This window comes from Rhea americana, unplaced genomic scaffold (genome assembly GCF_003343005.1).
Source record: "Rhea americana isolate MKP2758 unplaced genomic scaffold, rheAme1 scaffold_49, whole genome shotgun sequence".
NCBI classification, from domain to species: domain Eukaryota; kingdom Metazoa; phylum Chordata; class Aves; order Rheiformes; family Rheidae; genus Rhea; species Rhea americana.
In genome coordinates, this window is record NW_028186634.1 from 772,206 (window position 1) to 785,963 (window position 13,758).

Here is a 13,758-nt window from a genome sequence, read left to right on the forward strand (position 1 = left end):
GCCGCGGGAGCCCGCGGGCGCCGCCGCGCAGCGGGCGCTGCCTCGCGGGGAGGGCTGCTTTCCTGAAGCTCGGGCTGTCGGCTGCCGTGGGCCTCGGCCCCCGGGGGCCTCCCCGTCGCGCCCCCCAGCGCGCTTGTTCTGGGGGCAGAAAGGTGCTTTTCTGGCGCTGGTTACTGGGGAGAGCAGCGCGGGCGCCGGGCGCTGCCCCGGCGCCGGGGGAAATGCGCTGCGCGGCTGAGGTTGGGGGGCCCCCGTTTGGAGGGGTGCTGGCGCCTCTGGAAGGAAGAGGAAAGCCAGGTAACTTGGTACAATTCAGATACAAGCAGGTGAAAACTAAGGCATCACAAAAATAACTTTTCTTGCGTTGTTGCTTAGTGGGTAGAGTTGTGGCATCCTAGAAAAATCCCAGACTGGATTATTTCATGTTACAATATGAATATACCTGGTAGGTCAGACAAGACGAGACTAGAGAAAATCAAYGCTCATCTGTTGGCCGCTGTTGTGGATACTGCCCTGTGCCCCTTTGTGGAAAGGGGAGCACTGATCATAATAAGCAAAGTCTGACGTGCGATAGTTTGTCCATATCCCCCAGATCTTTGCAAGCCAAACAAGCTTTTGTTCACAACACAGCTTTAGGTTTGGTATCTTGCGATGGGCTCCCAGGAAGAATTTTTAGTATGGTTGAAAAATTGCACTGTAATATCACATCTGGTAGTGGTCACCCATAAGGTCATATTGTCAGAGATAAATATTTAACTTTTTAAACTATTGTTAGCCTTCACATTTGGAGAGACTGTAGAAGGAAATCAACAGAACTGTTGCATTTTGGTCACTTCTGTAGTTGCTGCTCTTGTTCTTTCCATTCCCAGATAAGCTGTCAATCAGATAATYGTGTCTTAACTACAAACTATATCGAATCTGTTCCAAGTAGCAACTGTGTCCCTCACACAATCGCTGCCCTTTCTCACTGGCTGTTTCAGAAACCTTCTCTGGTTTGTTTTCACAGGATTTGAACAACAGAAAGTTAGAAGCAGAGGCTCTRTGTCAAGTATTTTTTCTTTTTCTTTGCATTTTCCAGACTCTTAATAGTTTCTATAGTGTTTCTATTTATGGCTTGGATACATTTAGCTAAGAATATGGTCTCTGATATCCGCTGATTTCAATGCAGTAAGGAATGTAATCATAAGTAATGAATATAGCCACGTGGTCCTGCACTGTTGCCTGTCTGAGAATTTTCAGAGTGTGATTTGGGATTTATTTAGCATTTGGCATGTGAATTAGCAGAACGGACAGAATATCTCTGTTGTGGTTGAATAGAGGAGGASTGTGTTGATGGTCAGCAAGAGCCTGGTCAGCACAACATTTAGCTCTTTAAGTTTTTTCTGCTTTCTATGTAAAAAGCAGTGGTTTACAACTAAGTAGCAAAAGCAAAGCAATGTTTTTTAWTTTTTTTTCTTCATTTCAAACTTATTAGTCTGGTTCATTTTCTCCTAGTTCTGTTCAATGGGTTTTGGATTAGTTTCTTTGGTAAAGTTTATCAAATCTGCTAACAAGTAATTTATTCAACTCACTCTTTCTGCTGAATTTTAAAAAGCCTTGTAGCTAACACTAATTATATACTACACTTTGAAAATAGTTTCTGCATCCTAGAGAACTACCAAAGATTTTTACGAAATAGTCTAACTGGGTGGTGGTGGTGGTGGTGGTGGAAGTACTTAATCCCCAGCATACACAGATCCTGTGTGTACCTAACTTTATGCCTGTTAATGCGTACAGTGATTTGACTGGCATCTTTTCTTTTGTGTTGACCAATCAAAGCTCAATATTATACCAAGACAAACTGAAATGTAAACTTTACACTGTTTGTGTTACTACTCGTTCAATAAAGTGTTTTTTACTTGTGTTTAGTTAAATAAGTCTAATTACATGATGATTGAAGACAATAAAGAGAACAAAGACCATTCATCTGAAAGAGGTAGAACAGCCATCATTTTTTCCTTGAAGAATGAAGTCGGAGGACTTGTAAAAGCCTTAAAACTCTTTCAGGTATGTAATAATCACACTTCTACAGCAGTTCTGYATTTTTAAATCGTACGAGTAACTTCAGAACATGCTAGAATTAATTACGTGCATTTGTTAAAGATAAACTTCTTAAACATAACTCCCTGCAAAGGCAGAACTTACCTGTGAAGGCAAATTTATGCATCAAATTAGATGCTGGCTAAAAATTTTCAGAAGCATCTTATCTATCTGCACCTACTGAAGACTGGGAGAGTTTTGCCTCTGGCCTTAATGGAAGAGAACTGGCACTCATCGTTTCTGTTCAYTAAAGAAATGGTTCTGAAACAGTTGCATATCCCAATACTTTAAACTTAAACATGAGCTTTTGCCCAAGTGCTGGCTGGTGTGAATCCAGCTGCCCCAAATGCTGGTGAGTTCAGGAGTGACCCTGGTGCCTCTGACCTGCGTGTTCCCATTAGTCCACTTTCCCCTGGCAAGAACGTTCCTCGTYGTGGCAACTGCCAGGCACACAAACTCTTTCCATGTTTTCAGATTAGCTCTTTTTTAGGTCTACTGATGTTAATGCTTTTCCACAAAATAGATGGAGTTGCTGCCAAGTGCCTGGAAGGAGCTGAATCCTTTCTTGGGGCTGGGTGYGTGCAGAATAATCGTGGCCCTGGCTCATAGGCAGGAACAGTTTTTGTACCTTGAGCCTGGCTGTTTGGGCTAATTGTAGACAAGGCACAGATTTTTTGGTACAGGATGCAAAGCTACTGCTGATAGCAGGTAGATACTTGGATTGCTGAGCTGTGCTGGACACTCTCGGTGCCCTTTCTACTCTGTCTAGCCACACTGAGGGCAACAGAGGTATTTGTGCTGCAATTGTATGGCTGCCTTCCCTCACCTGCTGGGCAGAAATTGCACAGGGAATGTGAGCAGTGCTACTGCAGTCTGTCACCTGGCCCTGCATGACCTAACCTAGAAGGTCCTGTATTTTCCTGGTATAAGGCATGTGATTAAATTTTTTTTCAAATAAAAGAAAGGGGAAGTTTATACCTGGGAAACTACTGCTTTTAAATCTCTTGCTTGGCTGTGAGATAATTACATGGTGAGCTGATTGGCAGCCTGGTGATTTTTTTTTTTCTTTTTTTTTTCTACCCCTACACCTAGTTGCTGATCAAATTCGTATGAGAGGGCGTGAAAGAAAATGGTCAATGACTTTAATCCTTTTTACTGTGTCTTTCTGTGTTGCTTGAATGTAAACAAAATTGAAAGAACACAGCTCCTCTTTCCTATTCTACTGAACAGTTGGCTTTCTAAAAGTGAAACCATTCTTTCTTCTATTTTTTTTTCTTTTCTGATAAGTGAAGTGCTGTCAGGAGATCCAATTAATTAAAAAAAAATCACAAATATGGTAAATATTCATTGGCAGCAAAATATTTGTTTGGAAAATGACTAGGGTTTGGCCAATCTGTTTGAAAACTCTTCTTCTTACGAAACAGGAGAAGCATGTGAATCTGGTGCATATTGAATCACGAAAGTCCAAGAGAAGAAATTCTGAGTTTGAGATCTTTGTGGACTGCGACAGTAACAGGGAACAACTGAATGAGATCTTCCAGCTCCTGAAATCCCACGTCAACGTTGTCTCTATGAACTCGACAGAGTACTTAACCGTGCAGGAAAATGGTAAGTATGAACGTCAGTTTTGGCAAAATCATGCAAAGAGGGAAAAATAGTATGCCTCTGTGTTGATTTGAAATCTTTTTACAATGTCCACCTCTGCACTTGYATAGTGTTTGCCATTAGTGTTGTGAGTGTAGTTTAAATGACACGAGTAGGGCTGCCTTGGCTGGCAATCTTCTAGGAATAGAGGCTATTTTAGACTAGTACAAATTACTGCTTCCTGCTCTGTGCTCCTGTTCCGTCCTCTCTGCAGAGATCCTATGTGCTGAGCAGAAGAGATACAACTGTGCCAGCGGTTGGCACAGCAGAGACCAGTGCAGACTGGCGTTGGAAAAGGATTCAGGGAAGAGTCTGAATGCATGGCTTGGCTAGTGCTGGCAGACCATGATGGGAAAGGTGTAATAATGGCAAATACCAATTCAGGATGAGAACTAGGAAGAGTGAAACAAGTTTTGGAAATTCCTCATGTAGCTCTTGATTTATTTACCGGTTTTCATCATGGGAAGTTATTTACTTCAGTGTGGAAGAGGCACACTTTAACTTTAGGTTTTTCACATGTTTACCTTTTCCCCTAGTTCAAGGGATGCTCAAAGTTCAGGGCAGCAGCAAGTCAGTGCCATGGTATTTCTCAGCTACTGTGCTCGGCATAGGATGGTAGCTGGGGCAAGTAATATCAGGTTGTCTCAGATAAAAATTGCTTATTCTAGCTTTATGTAAGGGGAATTTCAATCTAAACGTTCCCTCTATCTATCCTTTTAAGAAAACTGAACAGCAGCAGGGCAGAAAACAATCCTTTGGTTGTCACAGTGTATTAATGATGCTGCCAAGACCTTGGGAAAACCCTTCCTGGGCGAGGAAAACAAAGTCAGCGATAAAACTGTAATGATGAATCTCTTCCAGGTGGTAAGGCTGAACTTGCCTCCTTTTCTTCTTGCCCCAAACTCTTCATCAGAGCCTGATGGCTTTTGTGGGGTGCCTAACCACAATGCACCCTTTCTTTCTCAGGGTCGGTTAAGCAGTACAGGAGAATGAAACCTGCTCCCACTCTGCCCAGGACCACAGGCAAATCCCTTCTGCTTATTGCCTTGTCTGTTTGCATACTTTGTACCTTAGAAGATTAGCCCAGCACTGAGCACAAAGAAGTCTTGTCTTGGCGGGAGCCTCCAGATACTACTCTTAACATTAATAAGAGTAGTAGTAAGGACCACAGAAAATGCATATTAACTGCTTCCTCCCCTGGGCATTTTGAAGCAGGCTGTGCTCTGTGGGCAGAAATGTGGCAGTGACAGAGGAGGAAGTGTGAGCTGTAGGCTGGTGCCAGATAGGCAGTGGACTCCCTTGTCCTGTTCATGATCCCTTTAATTTATAGATTTTGCTTGTAACTGCCATAGCCATACTTGAAAGTAGCATTTCCTCCCTCAGCAAGCTTCACACTATTAATAACTTTGTGGATTTCATGCATTCCCTAGACATGGAGAGTGTTCCCTGGTTTCCTAAGAAGATCTCAGATTTGGATAAGTGTGCAAACCGAGTGTTGATGTACGGGTCCGATTTGGATGCTGACCATCCAGTAAGTATCTTTCCCTTTGTGCCCAATCCTTAGGAAGAAAAGGACTTGGTGAGACTTATTTAAAAATGTGACTTTTCCTGCTCCCTCTCCACAACGCTGCCTCTGTGGTTCTGAGCACTTTCTCTTGAGGGTTTCATCTCTCTTTCTAGTTCAGGCAAGGTCCTCACTGAATTCAGCTCCCTTGCCTTCAGGCTTGTTCACGTAAGGACTCTAGGACTCTGGGCCCTGAGTGGTTGCATACAAAAAGAAAGCTGTTGTGAGGCAGGCTGGGCTTCTCTTTCTTTCTTCCCTATTGTAACTGGAGCAAATGAACAGTGCAAAAGGACAGTGGACAGCTTGTTCTGTAATTTAGAATAATCAAGTGGGTAACAAAACTTGTATAAATAGTGATTATAGTAATAAAAAAAAAATCCTTGTCTTCCAAATACATAGTTGCATGCATATAACTACTGATACTTGTTTTAAACTGGGGTATGTGCTTGATTCAGTTAACAAACATTTCAGACTACAGCTATTAGGTTCCTGTCCTTTCCTTCTTATGTAGCATGCTTTTATATTTCTCACTGAAGGCATTTCAAGTGTCTTATTTTTATTTTTTCAATACAGGTTACAAATGCCTATAACTTTTTTTTTCTTAGGGTTTCAAAGACAATGTCTATCGCAAGAGGCGAAAGTATTTCGCAGACCTGGCTATGAACTACAGACAGTAAGCTTGACTTCTTCCAGAATAAGTCTTCCTTGTGCTTTGAAATAATAGGCAGGGTAGACTGGCAGGAGCTCATGTTCCCTGGGTTCAGGTATAGCTGAGATGTTCTTGGTTCAGGAATCTGGAGGGGTAAATCTGAAGTAGCCAGCTGTAAGGCAAGATTAAAAGATCAGGCTAAGCCATTTTATGGCTCCCTGGGCCTCTGATCAGTCCGAGAATCAGATCACAGCTGCTTGGTAATTGCAGTACCCACAACAGCACTCAGTGTTAGAGCGGCAGCGAGGACTTGGGCACTGTGGTCGCTCTCTGCTGCTCTGGAAATGTGGGTGAGAAGCRAGGGGGTGGGCAGCACATACTGGTGTAACTCCATCAGAGCAGTTTGGCCTCCTTGATGATGGAAAGGGAGCAGAGGCAGGTGCTGGTATATAGGCTGTTGGCTGCTGAATATAAATTCTCTGGGCAAAATTGAATACTTGAGTTCTATTTTCTGGTTCAAAACAGTGCATGTGGTGCCTAGATAAGAAGTTTTGTGTGAARTGAAACTCAAAGGACCTTTGTGTTYAGAGAKGGTGCTGGGGGGAGTGTTTGTGTGTATGTGTGTCTCTCTCTTAAAACAGTTAGAGTTACATAACCCAGTACTTTAATGTCATTTGGAACATGATTTTTGTGCTGGTGTTGCCTGCTTGAATTTTGATGCCAAGTTTCTTCTCTAGGAATGACCTAGAAATGTTGGGTATCTAGAGCTGTTTTGCACTGTGCATTAATGCAATTGGACCTGACAGCACACTGCCAGCTATTGTGGATGTGTAATTAACACAGTTTCCCCTGGGATGTTAACATACTGGTTACCTGGGCAGCAGTGCAAGCATGATATAACACTTTCATTGCTTTCAGTGAGCTTTAGGTCACACTTTCGCAATAATTCACTTTAATCAAGATCCAAAGGGCTAGTTAGGAAAGATGGGCTAGAATGAGTATGGTCAGACAGATGCTTGTCTCCTCTGCACGAAAATGTGATTTTTACCTAATGTACATTTAGCTACTTCCATTCATTGAGTAATTTAGGAAGTTACTATTTTCTTAAAGAAATCAAAGAGGCAATGAAAAGTAATCATATAAAGACAGGGAAGTCCTACAGGAAAAAGAATGTGTTCTCGGCTCCTGAAGCTGTGAAGGTTTTGCAAGAATTTTAAACTTTATTCTTCGTTTTAAACACCTAAGAAATTCTTGTAGGACTGGAGCCTTCATGCTCCGTAGGTGGAAAATAGAGCAAACCCTTAGACTTCAAGCTCTCCAGGGCATAGACCATGTCTTGCTGTGTATTCGACAGTGCAATGAGATCTTAAACCTGACTGGGTGTCACAGCCATATAAATGTTAAATAATAATAGTAGGTAAAGGAGTCATTCATAATAAGCCATTCACCAAGTAATATCCTTTCTTCCTCTTCTCCTTGCAGTGGTGACCCAATTCCCAAGATTGAATTTACTGAGGAGGAGATCAAAACTTGGGGGACTGTATATCGAGAACTTAACAAGCTTTATCCTACTCATGCCTGTAGAGAGTACCTAAAAAACTTACCTTTGCTCACTAAGTACTGTGGGTACCGGGAAGACAATATTCCCCAGCTGGAAGATGTCTCTCGCTTCCTGAAAGGTAATGTACTAATTTCCTTACACCAAAGGAAGTTAAGGTCTATATGAAAGCATGCTGCCAGTATGTAGGCACAAACAAACATCCTTAGCCACTCGGCTTGTATGCATTCTGGTCCTTTAATAGGCCTTTTAGTTAACCCTGTTTCAAAGTATTGTCTTGGATATATACAGTGACATCTGAGGGGCAATGCTAACTGTAAAAAGTGCTAGGACTGGCCAAAGAGGTATCTAGCTGTATTGTTTGTTGTAGGCCCAAAAGGGTAGAAAATCCACTTACACAGAGGCAAGTATGGTTTGACTAAACTGGCCATCTCTCAAGCTTAGACTTAATCTTTCAAATCATGCCTGCTTTTCTCATGTGCTCTTGAGCCCAAGTAGTGCTGTGCGTTTACCCCAGTTGTAGCAAAAAAGATGAGAATGTTAYATATTTCGACATTAAACTGATGTATGATTTCTCCATTGATTTTCAGAGCGCACAGGTTTCACCATTCGCCCAGTTGCTGGATACCTGTCTCCGAGAGACTTCCTGGCAGGTTTAGCATTCAGAGTTTTTCACTGCACTCAATATGTTAGACATAGCTCGGACCCTCTCTATACACCAGAGCCGTAAGTCATCTAATTTTGGGGTAGAAGTTGACACAGGCATTTTCGAATCTTGCTGCCCAAAGCCAAGCTACTAAAAGTCATTCAAGAACACCATCAAGACACCTTATTTTTAAAGATGTTGAACCACCTGCCCTTCGCACTGAATGTAATGATGTTTTAGCATGTTTGTGTACCACCTTCACAGGCGCAGGATTTTTGAAAGTGTATCATGCTAATGGAAAGCTCTGACTTCACTCAGAGCAGAGTTAGTTTACCATATATTTACCTCTTAAATGTGGAGCTCAGATCTGAATTTCAGACATCCTAATCTGGAAACCTGAGTTAATGTATTTTACTAGTGCTGGTATGACCTGTTCAGTTGCTTTCAGCTTAACATGGTTTATGCTTTTCTGTCTTTTGAATATTAAATAATTTCACACAAGGCCTTTTTTCTGTTCAGTGGTGTTGCCTTTCCACTCCACCAAAGATAAGGATAATCAGATTTCTTGTTTTGTCTCTTTCTCCAGTGATACCTGTCATGAACTCCTAGGCCATGTCCCTCTTTTGGCTGAACCCAGTTTTGCTCAGTTCTCCCAGGAAATTGGCCTTGCATCACTTGGGGCATCAGATGAGGCTGTCCAAAAACTGGCAACAGTGAGTATTTCAGTTCCTGATAATCTCACTGAGTTGCAGCTTAGTACTTCTCTAGGCTGATTCCACTCCTCTCAACTAAAAAAAAAAACATTAGCCACATTAGTGGCTAGATCTGCCTATCTCACTGGCTGTCGCTTCTTCTGATATAGAGCATGTAACAAGATTCCATGCTAGGAAAAAAAAACTTTTTTTTTTCCTTTTTCTTTTTTTTTTGTCTTCTCTTTAAAAAAAGAACTGTATGACGACTGGTATTTTTCTTCACTTGGCTATCATGTAAGGGCACAATCCCTGGGGGCAGATAACTTGATTCTGAAAGAAGTTCTATGGCATGTTTTTTTCCAGACGGGAAGATTTTTCTTTTTACTTCTGGGAATATGGATCAGTGATTTTAGTCATTTATTTCTTTAATGTGTCAAATTAATTTAAAGGCTTAATGAATGAAATTGAAATGACTTCAATGTCAATGAACGTGTCTAGCATTAGATACTTTTCACTCAAAGCAATTTAAGTACTTTCTGGATAACAGCTTCTGGATGCTTTGGCAAAAAAAATTAAGAAGAAACTTAAATTCACATGAGAAGTAATTGATGACAACTATATAAGAACTGTTTTGCTAGCTGTTTTTTTTGGGGGGGAGGGGGCGGGGGGGGTTTCCTCCCTTCCCCATTGTTGCTAATGGTAAAATTTTTGCTAGAGTAGAATTAAGCTGTATATGACAATACCTTTCTTCCCCATACATCTCCTCAAATCCTCAAATCTAGCGAACTAAACATCTTTAAATTTTTAGCCCATGAAGCAAAAGAGGAACAAACTGGGGCTGGCTGATGTTTTCACTCACTCATAGATACTCTTGATACTCCTATCTGTTGAATGTTTCTGTTAAGTTGAGACTGTCCTGTCATGACAGGATGTTTCATAGAACTAAGGCAGATTGACAYCTCCATGCTCCTACTGTTACTAAGAACTTCTGGCCTAGCCAGGTGTGGAATAATAATACCAGACTGTCAGACTTGCTTATTAGAAACATCTAATCTTCCGATTGTTCACCCTTCCGTTCTGGACTACCTCCTCCTTAAGGATACGATTATGGCTGGCAAGTGATGATTCTTTGACATTAACTGTTTGACACTGCCTACAAATAGGAATGCCCCATCTACATCTGCAGTATCTTTCTTATATGCTGAATTATTTTACTCCCTTCTCTGTTTCAGTGTTACTTCTTCACTGTGGAGTTTGGTTTGTGTAAGCAAGAGGGACAGCTAAGAGTTTATGGTGCTGGCTTGCTCTCTTCAATTAGTGAGCTCAAGGTAAGAATGTCTGCTGCTTATTTCCCCCTTTTCTTTGTTCTTGTCTGATTATTATCACTGTTCTGCCTCATTTTTTATGAACTATAATTCTGAAAATACGTATTTTGAAAACTTCTAAATACTTACTGTAGAGATGACTATTTCTGTGAATTTGCTGTAGCACTCACCAGTAGGCAGCCTGTTTTTGTATATATGCTGAGCAGCTTCCCTGTTTTTCAGATGGAGTATTAATGACCGGTATTTTTTAACATTAGATTCTGAGTAGCTCTGTTTTCAGAATGAAGCTCTAATGGTTTAACCATATTTTGAAAATACTGCTCTTGTTCACAGAATATCCTYATATCTGAGGAATCCCTTCTTGGATCTGTGTTGGTGAAATATGACCCTGTATTGTTTAGTTCTTTAAGCTTTAACCACTATTCAGTTGCAGATACAACTGTTAAGAGATGATAGACTGAATGTGGTCTCATTTCATCTTTTCTTAATTCACTGTTTACCTCATGTCGTCTGCTTGGATTCTTTTGGCGGCGGTGTTCCTCAACACATGGTAACACTGTGTTACCCAGCACGCCCTCTCTGGCAGTGCCAAAGTCAAGCCCTTTGATCCAAAGGTTACCTGCAAGCAAGAATGCCTCATTACAACTTTCCAGGAGGCATATTTTGTTTCTGAAAGTTTTGAAGAAGCAAAGGAAAAAATGAGGTACTACTTGTTTTTTGTTTCATAAAAGCAGATTTAATTGTAGGCATCTCCCAGCCGCAACACCAAACGTTCGTTCTTGTCACAGAGTTTTGTAATTACCTTATGTGGGTTGGAAAGATGAATTTAATATTTGCTTGGTCTCCCATGTGCTGAGCGGGAGAGATGACAAAATGTATAATTATTACTGTCATTAAGAAAATAAGTGCTTTAGATAAGTGGTTATTTACACTGCACACACAGGATGCATTTGGTTTTTGGTTTATAACTCCCCTTTCCTTTCCCCTCCCTCCCTCCCTCCCTCTCCCTCTCTCTCTCTCTCTCTCTCTCTCTCTCTCTCTCTCTCTCTCATTTTTTTTTTTCTTCACTTGAACAGAGAGTTTGCAAAAACCATCAAGCGCCCATTTGGTGTGAAGTACAATCCATATACGCAAAGTGTGCAGATCCTAAAAGACACCAAGAGCATTGCCAGTGTGGTGAATGAGCTCCGTCATGAGTTGGACATTGTCAGCGATGCCCTCAGCAAGATGGGCAAGCAACTGGAAGTTTAATACTGCAAGTGGCAGTGTGCACTTGGTCAACCCTTCTTTTGTTCACTAATTTCATTCTAGGCACGAAGTGCTGTATACACAACTCTTACAAATGGGCAAAGGAGTTGCTCATAAGGAAAATCACTTTATCCTGTTTCTCCGTTCAAAGTCTCTTAAAAAATGTATTTTTCTCTCTCCCCACCCAATTCATGTTTCTTGGATTAAAAAAGGGCCTGGAGTTGCCCATGCAAAGCTACTAAGAGAATACAGAAATTACTAGTGTGGAGCAAAACTGAGGTCTGTGCATCAGGGATGGGGTCTATTGCTTCATAAGCCACCTTCAGAAGCATATATGAATAGTTCACTCTAGGAAAATGTCTTTTCTGGATTCTAGTAGTCAGGAAAGTTTTATAGCATGGAAATTGTAGTAATCAATGCTTTTAAGTCTATGCTACTAAGATTAAAACTTGAATTATGGCAACTCAGGCACATCAGCACACAAATAGCTGCAAGTTCATCATGATAACATTTGGGGAGGGTCAAATCTTGCTTTCAGAGGGATCGTCCTTGCCCCTCAAGAATGGCAAATGCATTGAATGGCATGTTCCTCTTAGAATGAGGATTTCATTCAGTCTAACAGATTTGTTATCAGCCTAATGAGCCCCTGCTCCTGTCCCTGGTATAGCACCTGAAGGAAGACAGCAAGGAAATACCATTTGCCTTCTTCTTCATTAAATAAATTCAGCCAACAATATAACAAGCATTCAGGTACTGACTTAATACCAAACCTAAAACCGTTTCCAAGTTACAGAAATAGCTTCCCAGGACTCTAAGTGAAGCCCAGTTCTGAAATAATACTAAGCCACAGTTCAGTCTGGTATGGCTTTCAGTAAGAATAAACATCATTTTGTTTTGACCTTGCAAGCTGCACAGAAACATCTATTTTCTTTACTAAGCCTGAACCCTTTCATTCTTATCAGGCAATTAATAACTGAAAGGCCAGTGTGGCTATACATACAAATATCTTGGTGTAAAGTGCATCTGTCTCTAAAGACCACTTTACAAATACAGGAAAKGGTGACCTACTGAATTGTCTGTATTACATAGTAGCAAACTTCCCAGTTTTATGAGTTTTGGGCATCTTGTATGGATGTACAAAACTGTGCTGGGTGCTGTTTCTGCCAGCCATGTATGTGAAATGGATATACAGAAAGGGTGTAATACGTCTGAATGGGAGCTCTCMGATAGGCAGAGGATATTTAATAGCATGCTAGGAACTGTGTCTTTGTATGTAGAGCTTATTAGAAAATCCATGGTTTGCAGCAGTGAAGGTCACTGGAAAAATGGGCTGAAAATTTACACACGAGGTACTGTTGTCCAAGACTTGGAAGTTGGAAGTACTTTGGAGAAGGTGCTTGAAGTTCAGTTTGTTTCACATCCCTTCATGTAGGCGATACCTGCTCCACGCGCAAGCACTCTCCAAAAGGCATTCACTGTTTAAATCAAATCTTGATGTTTTTTCTATGACTTATCAACCCAACATTGCTCTTCCTATGAATGTGCTTTCACATTTAGGACATACAGAAATAGTCCACACCATTTATGGCTTGCATCTCACTTTTTAATAGACTTTATGCATTTTCCCCTTTTAAAGAAGGAACCTACTACTTCTAAGCAAGTGAAAAGGGAGGATCTATTTTGCCTGCTTTTGTGATCATAGTATTAAACTACACTTTTAAGAGATTGGATTATGTTGCTGAAAGATGCATTAATATCTGTTTAAATTATGTATCTGTTTAAGTAGGAGACCTTATACCTGCTAAATTAGCACCTAGTTTCAAATACTTTGGGGAAAAATAGCAAATGTATCTTTATTTGCACTGGTGTAACGAAAAATTAAGAATGAAACTACCAAAACAGATGAATTTATTTTTATGGTATTAACAACATGTTTGTTTAGCTTCAGTGCATCTAAACCTCTGGCTATGTAGAACAGTAATAATTTAAATATTTTAAAACTATTGTGGAAGCTTTAAATACCGACGAACTACRCACCGATGGTTTGTTACTTGTTATAGAAACACCAAAGCTTTTTTCAACTCTGTAGCAATAAACGCCTTTCATGCCATGCTTCGGGTGCTCTTCCATGGGGAACTGTACACGCGCCTTCGAGAAGGGACGTGTTTTGCCTCGTTTTTGGCGGCTCAATCAGCCGTGAAAGGAGGAGGGGGGAGGAGGAGGCGGCGGTAACGGCGCCGCTGAGGGCGAAGTCGTTAGGCGAAGCCTCAACGGCCGCGGCGCGCTCGAAACGGCCGCCGCGCTCCGTCCCGCGGGCGAGGGGCGGGGCGCCGCCGCCGCAGGCCGCCCGCGC

General features: G+C 41.4%; 1 protein-coding gene across 2 annotated transcripts in view; it reads left to right on the plus strand.

Moving 5' to 3' along the window:
* Positions 1-13,758, plus strand: part of LOC146588877 (tryptophan 5-hydroxylase 1) — a 162,849-nt gene that overhangs the window by 419 nt on the left and 148,672 nt on the right. The window contains exons 2-11 of one of the 2 annotated variants that reach the window (XM_085317131.1): positions 1,909-2,046; positions 3,504-3,687; positions 5,154-5,254; positions 5,893-5,960; positions 7,419-7,615; positions 8,085-8,220; positions 8,727-8,853; positions 10,065-10,160; positions 10,727-10,860; positions 11,234-13,515. In XM_085317131.1, coding sequence (XP_085173257.1) covers positions 1,909-2,046; positions 3,504-3,687; positions 5,154-5,254; positions 5,893-5,960; positions 7,419-7,615; positions 8,085-8,220; positions 8,727-8,853; positions 10,065-10,160; positions 10,727-10,860; positions 11,234-11,408 — 1,356 coding nt within the window. In that variant the 3' untranslated portion in view covers positions 11,409-13,515. Of the gene's footprint in view, positions 1-1,908; positions 2,047-3,503; positions 3,688-5,153; positions 5,255-5,892; positions 5,961-7,418; positions 7,616-8,084; positions 8,221-8,726; positions 8,854-10,064; positions 10,161-10,726; positions 10,861-11,233; positions 13,516-13,758 lie in introns of those variants that run through there. The other variant, XM_085317132.1, reaches the window with a different exon arrangement.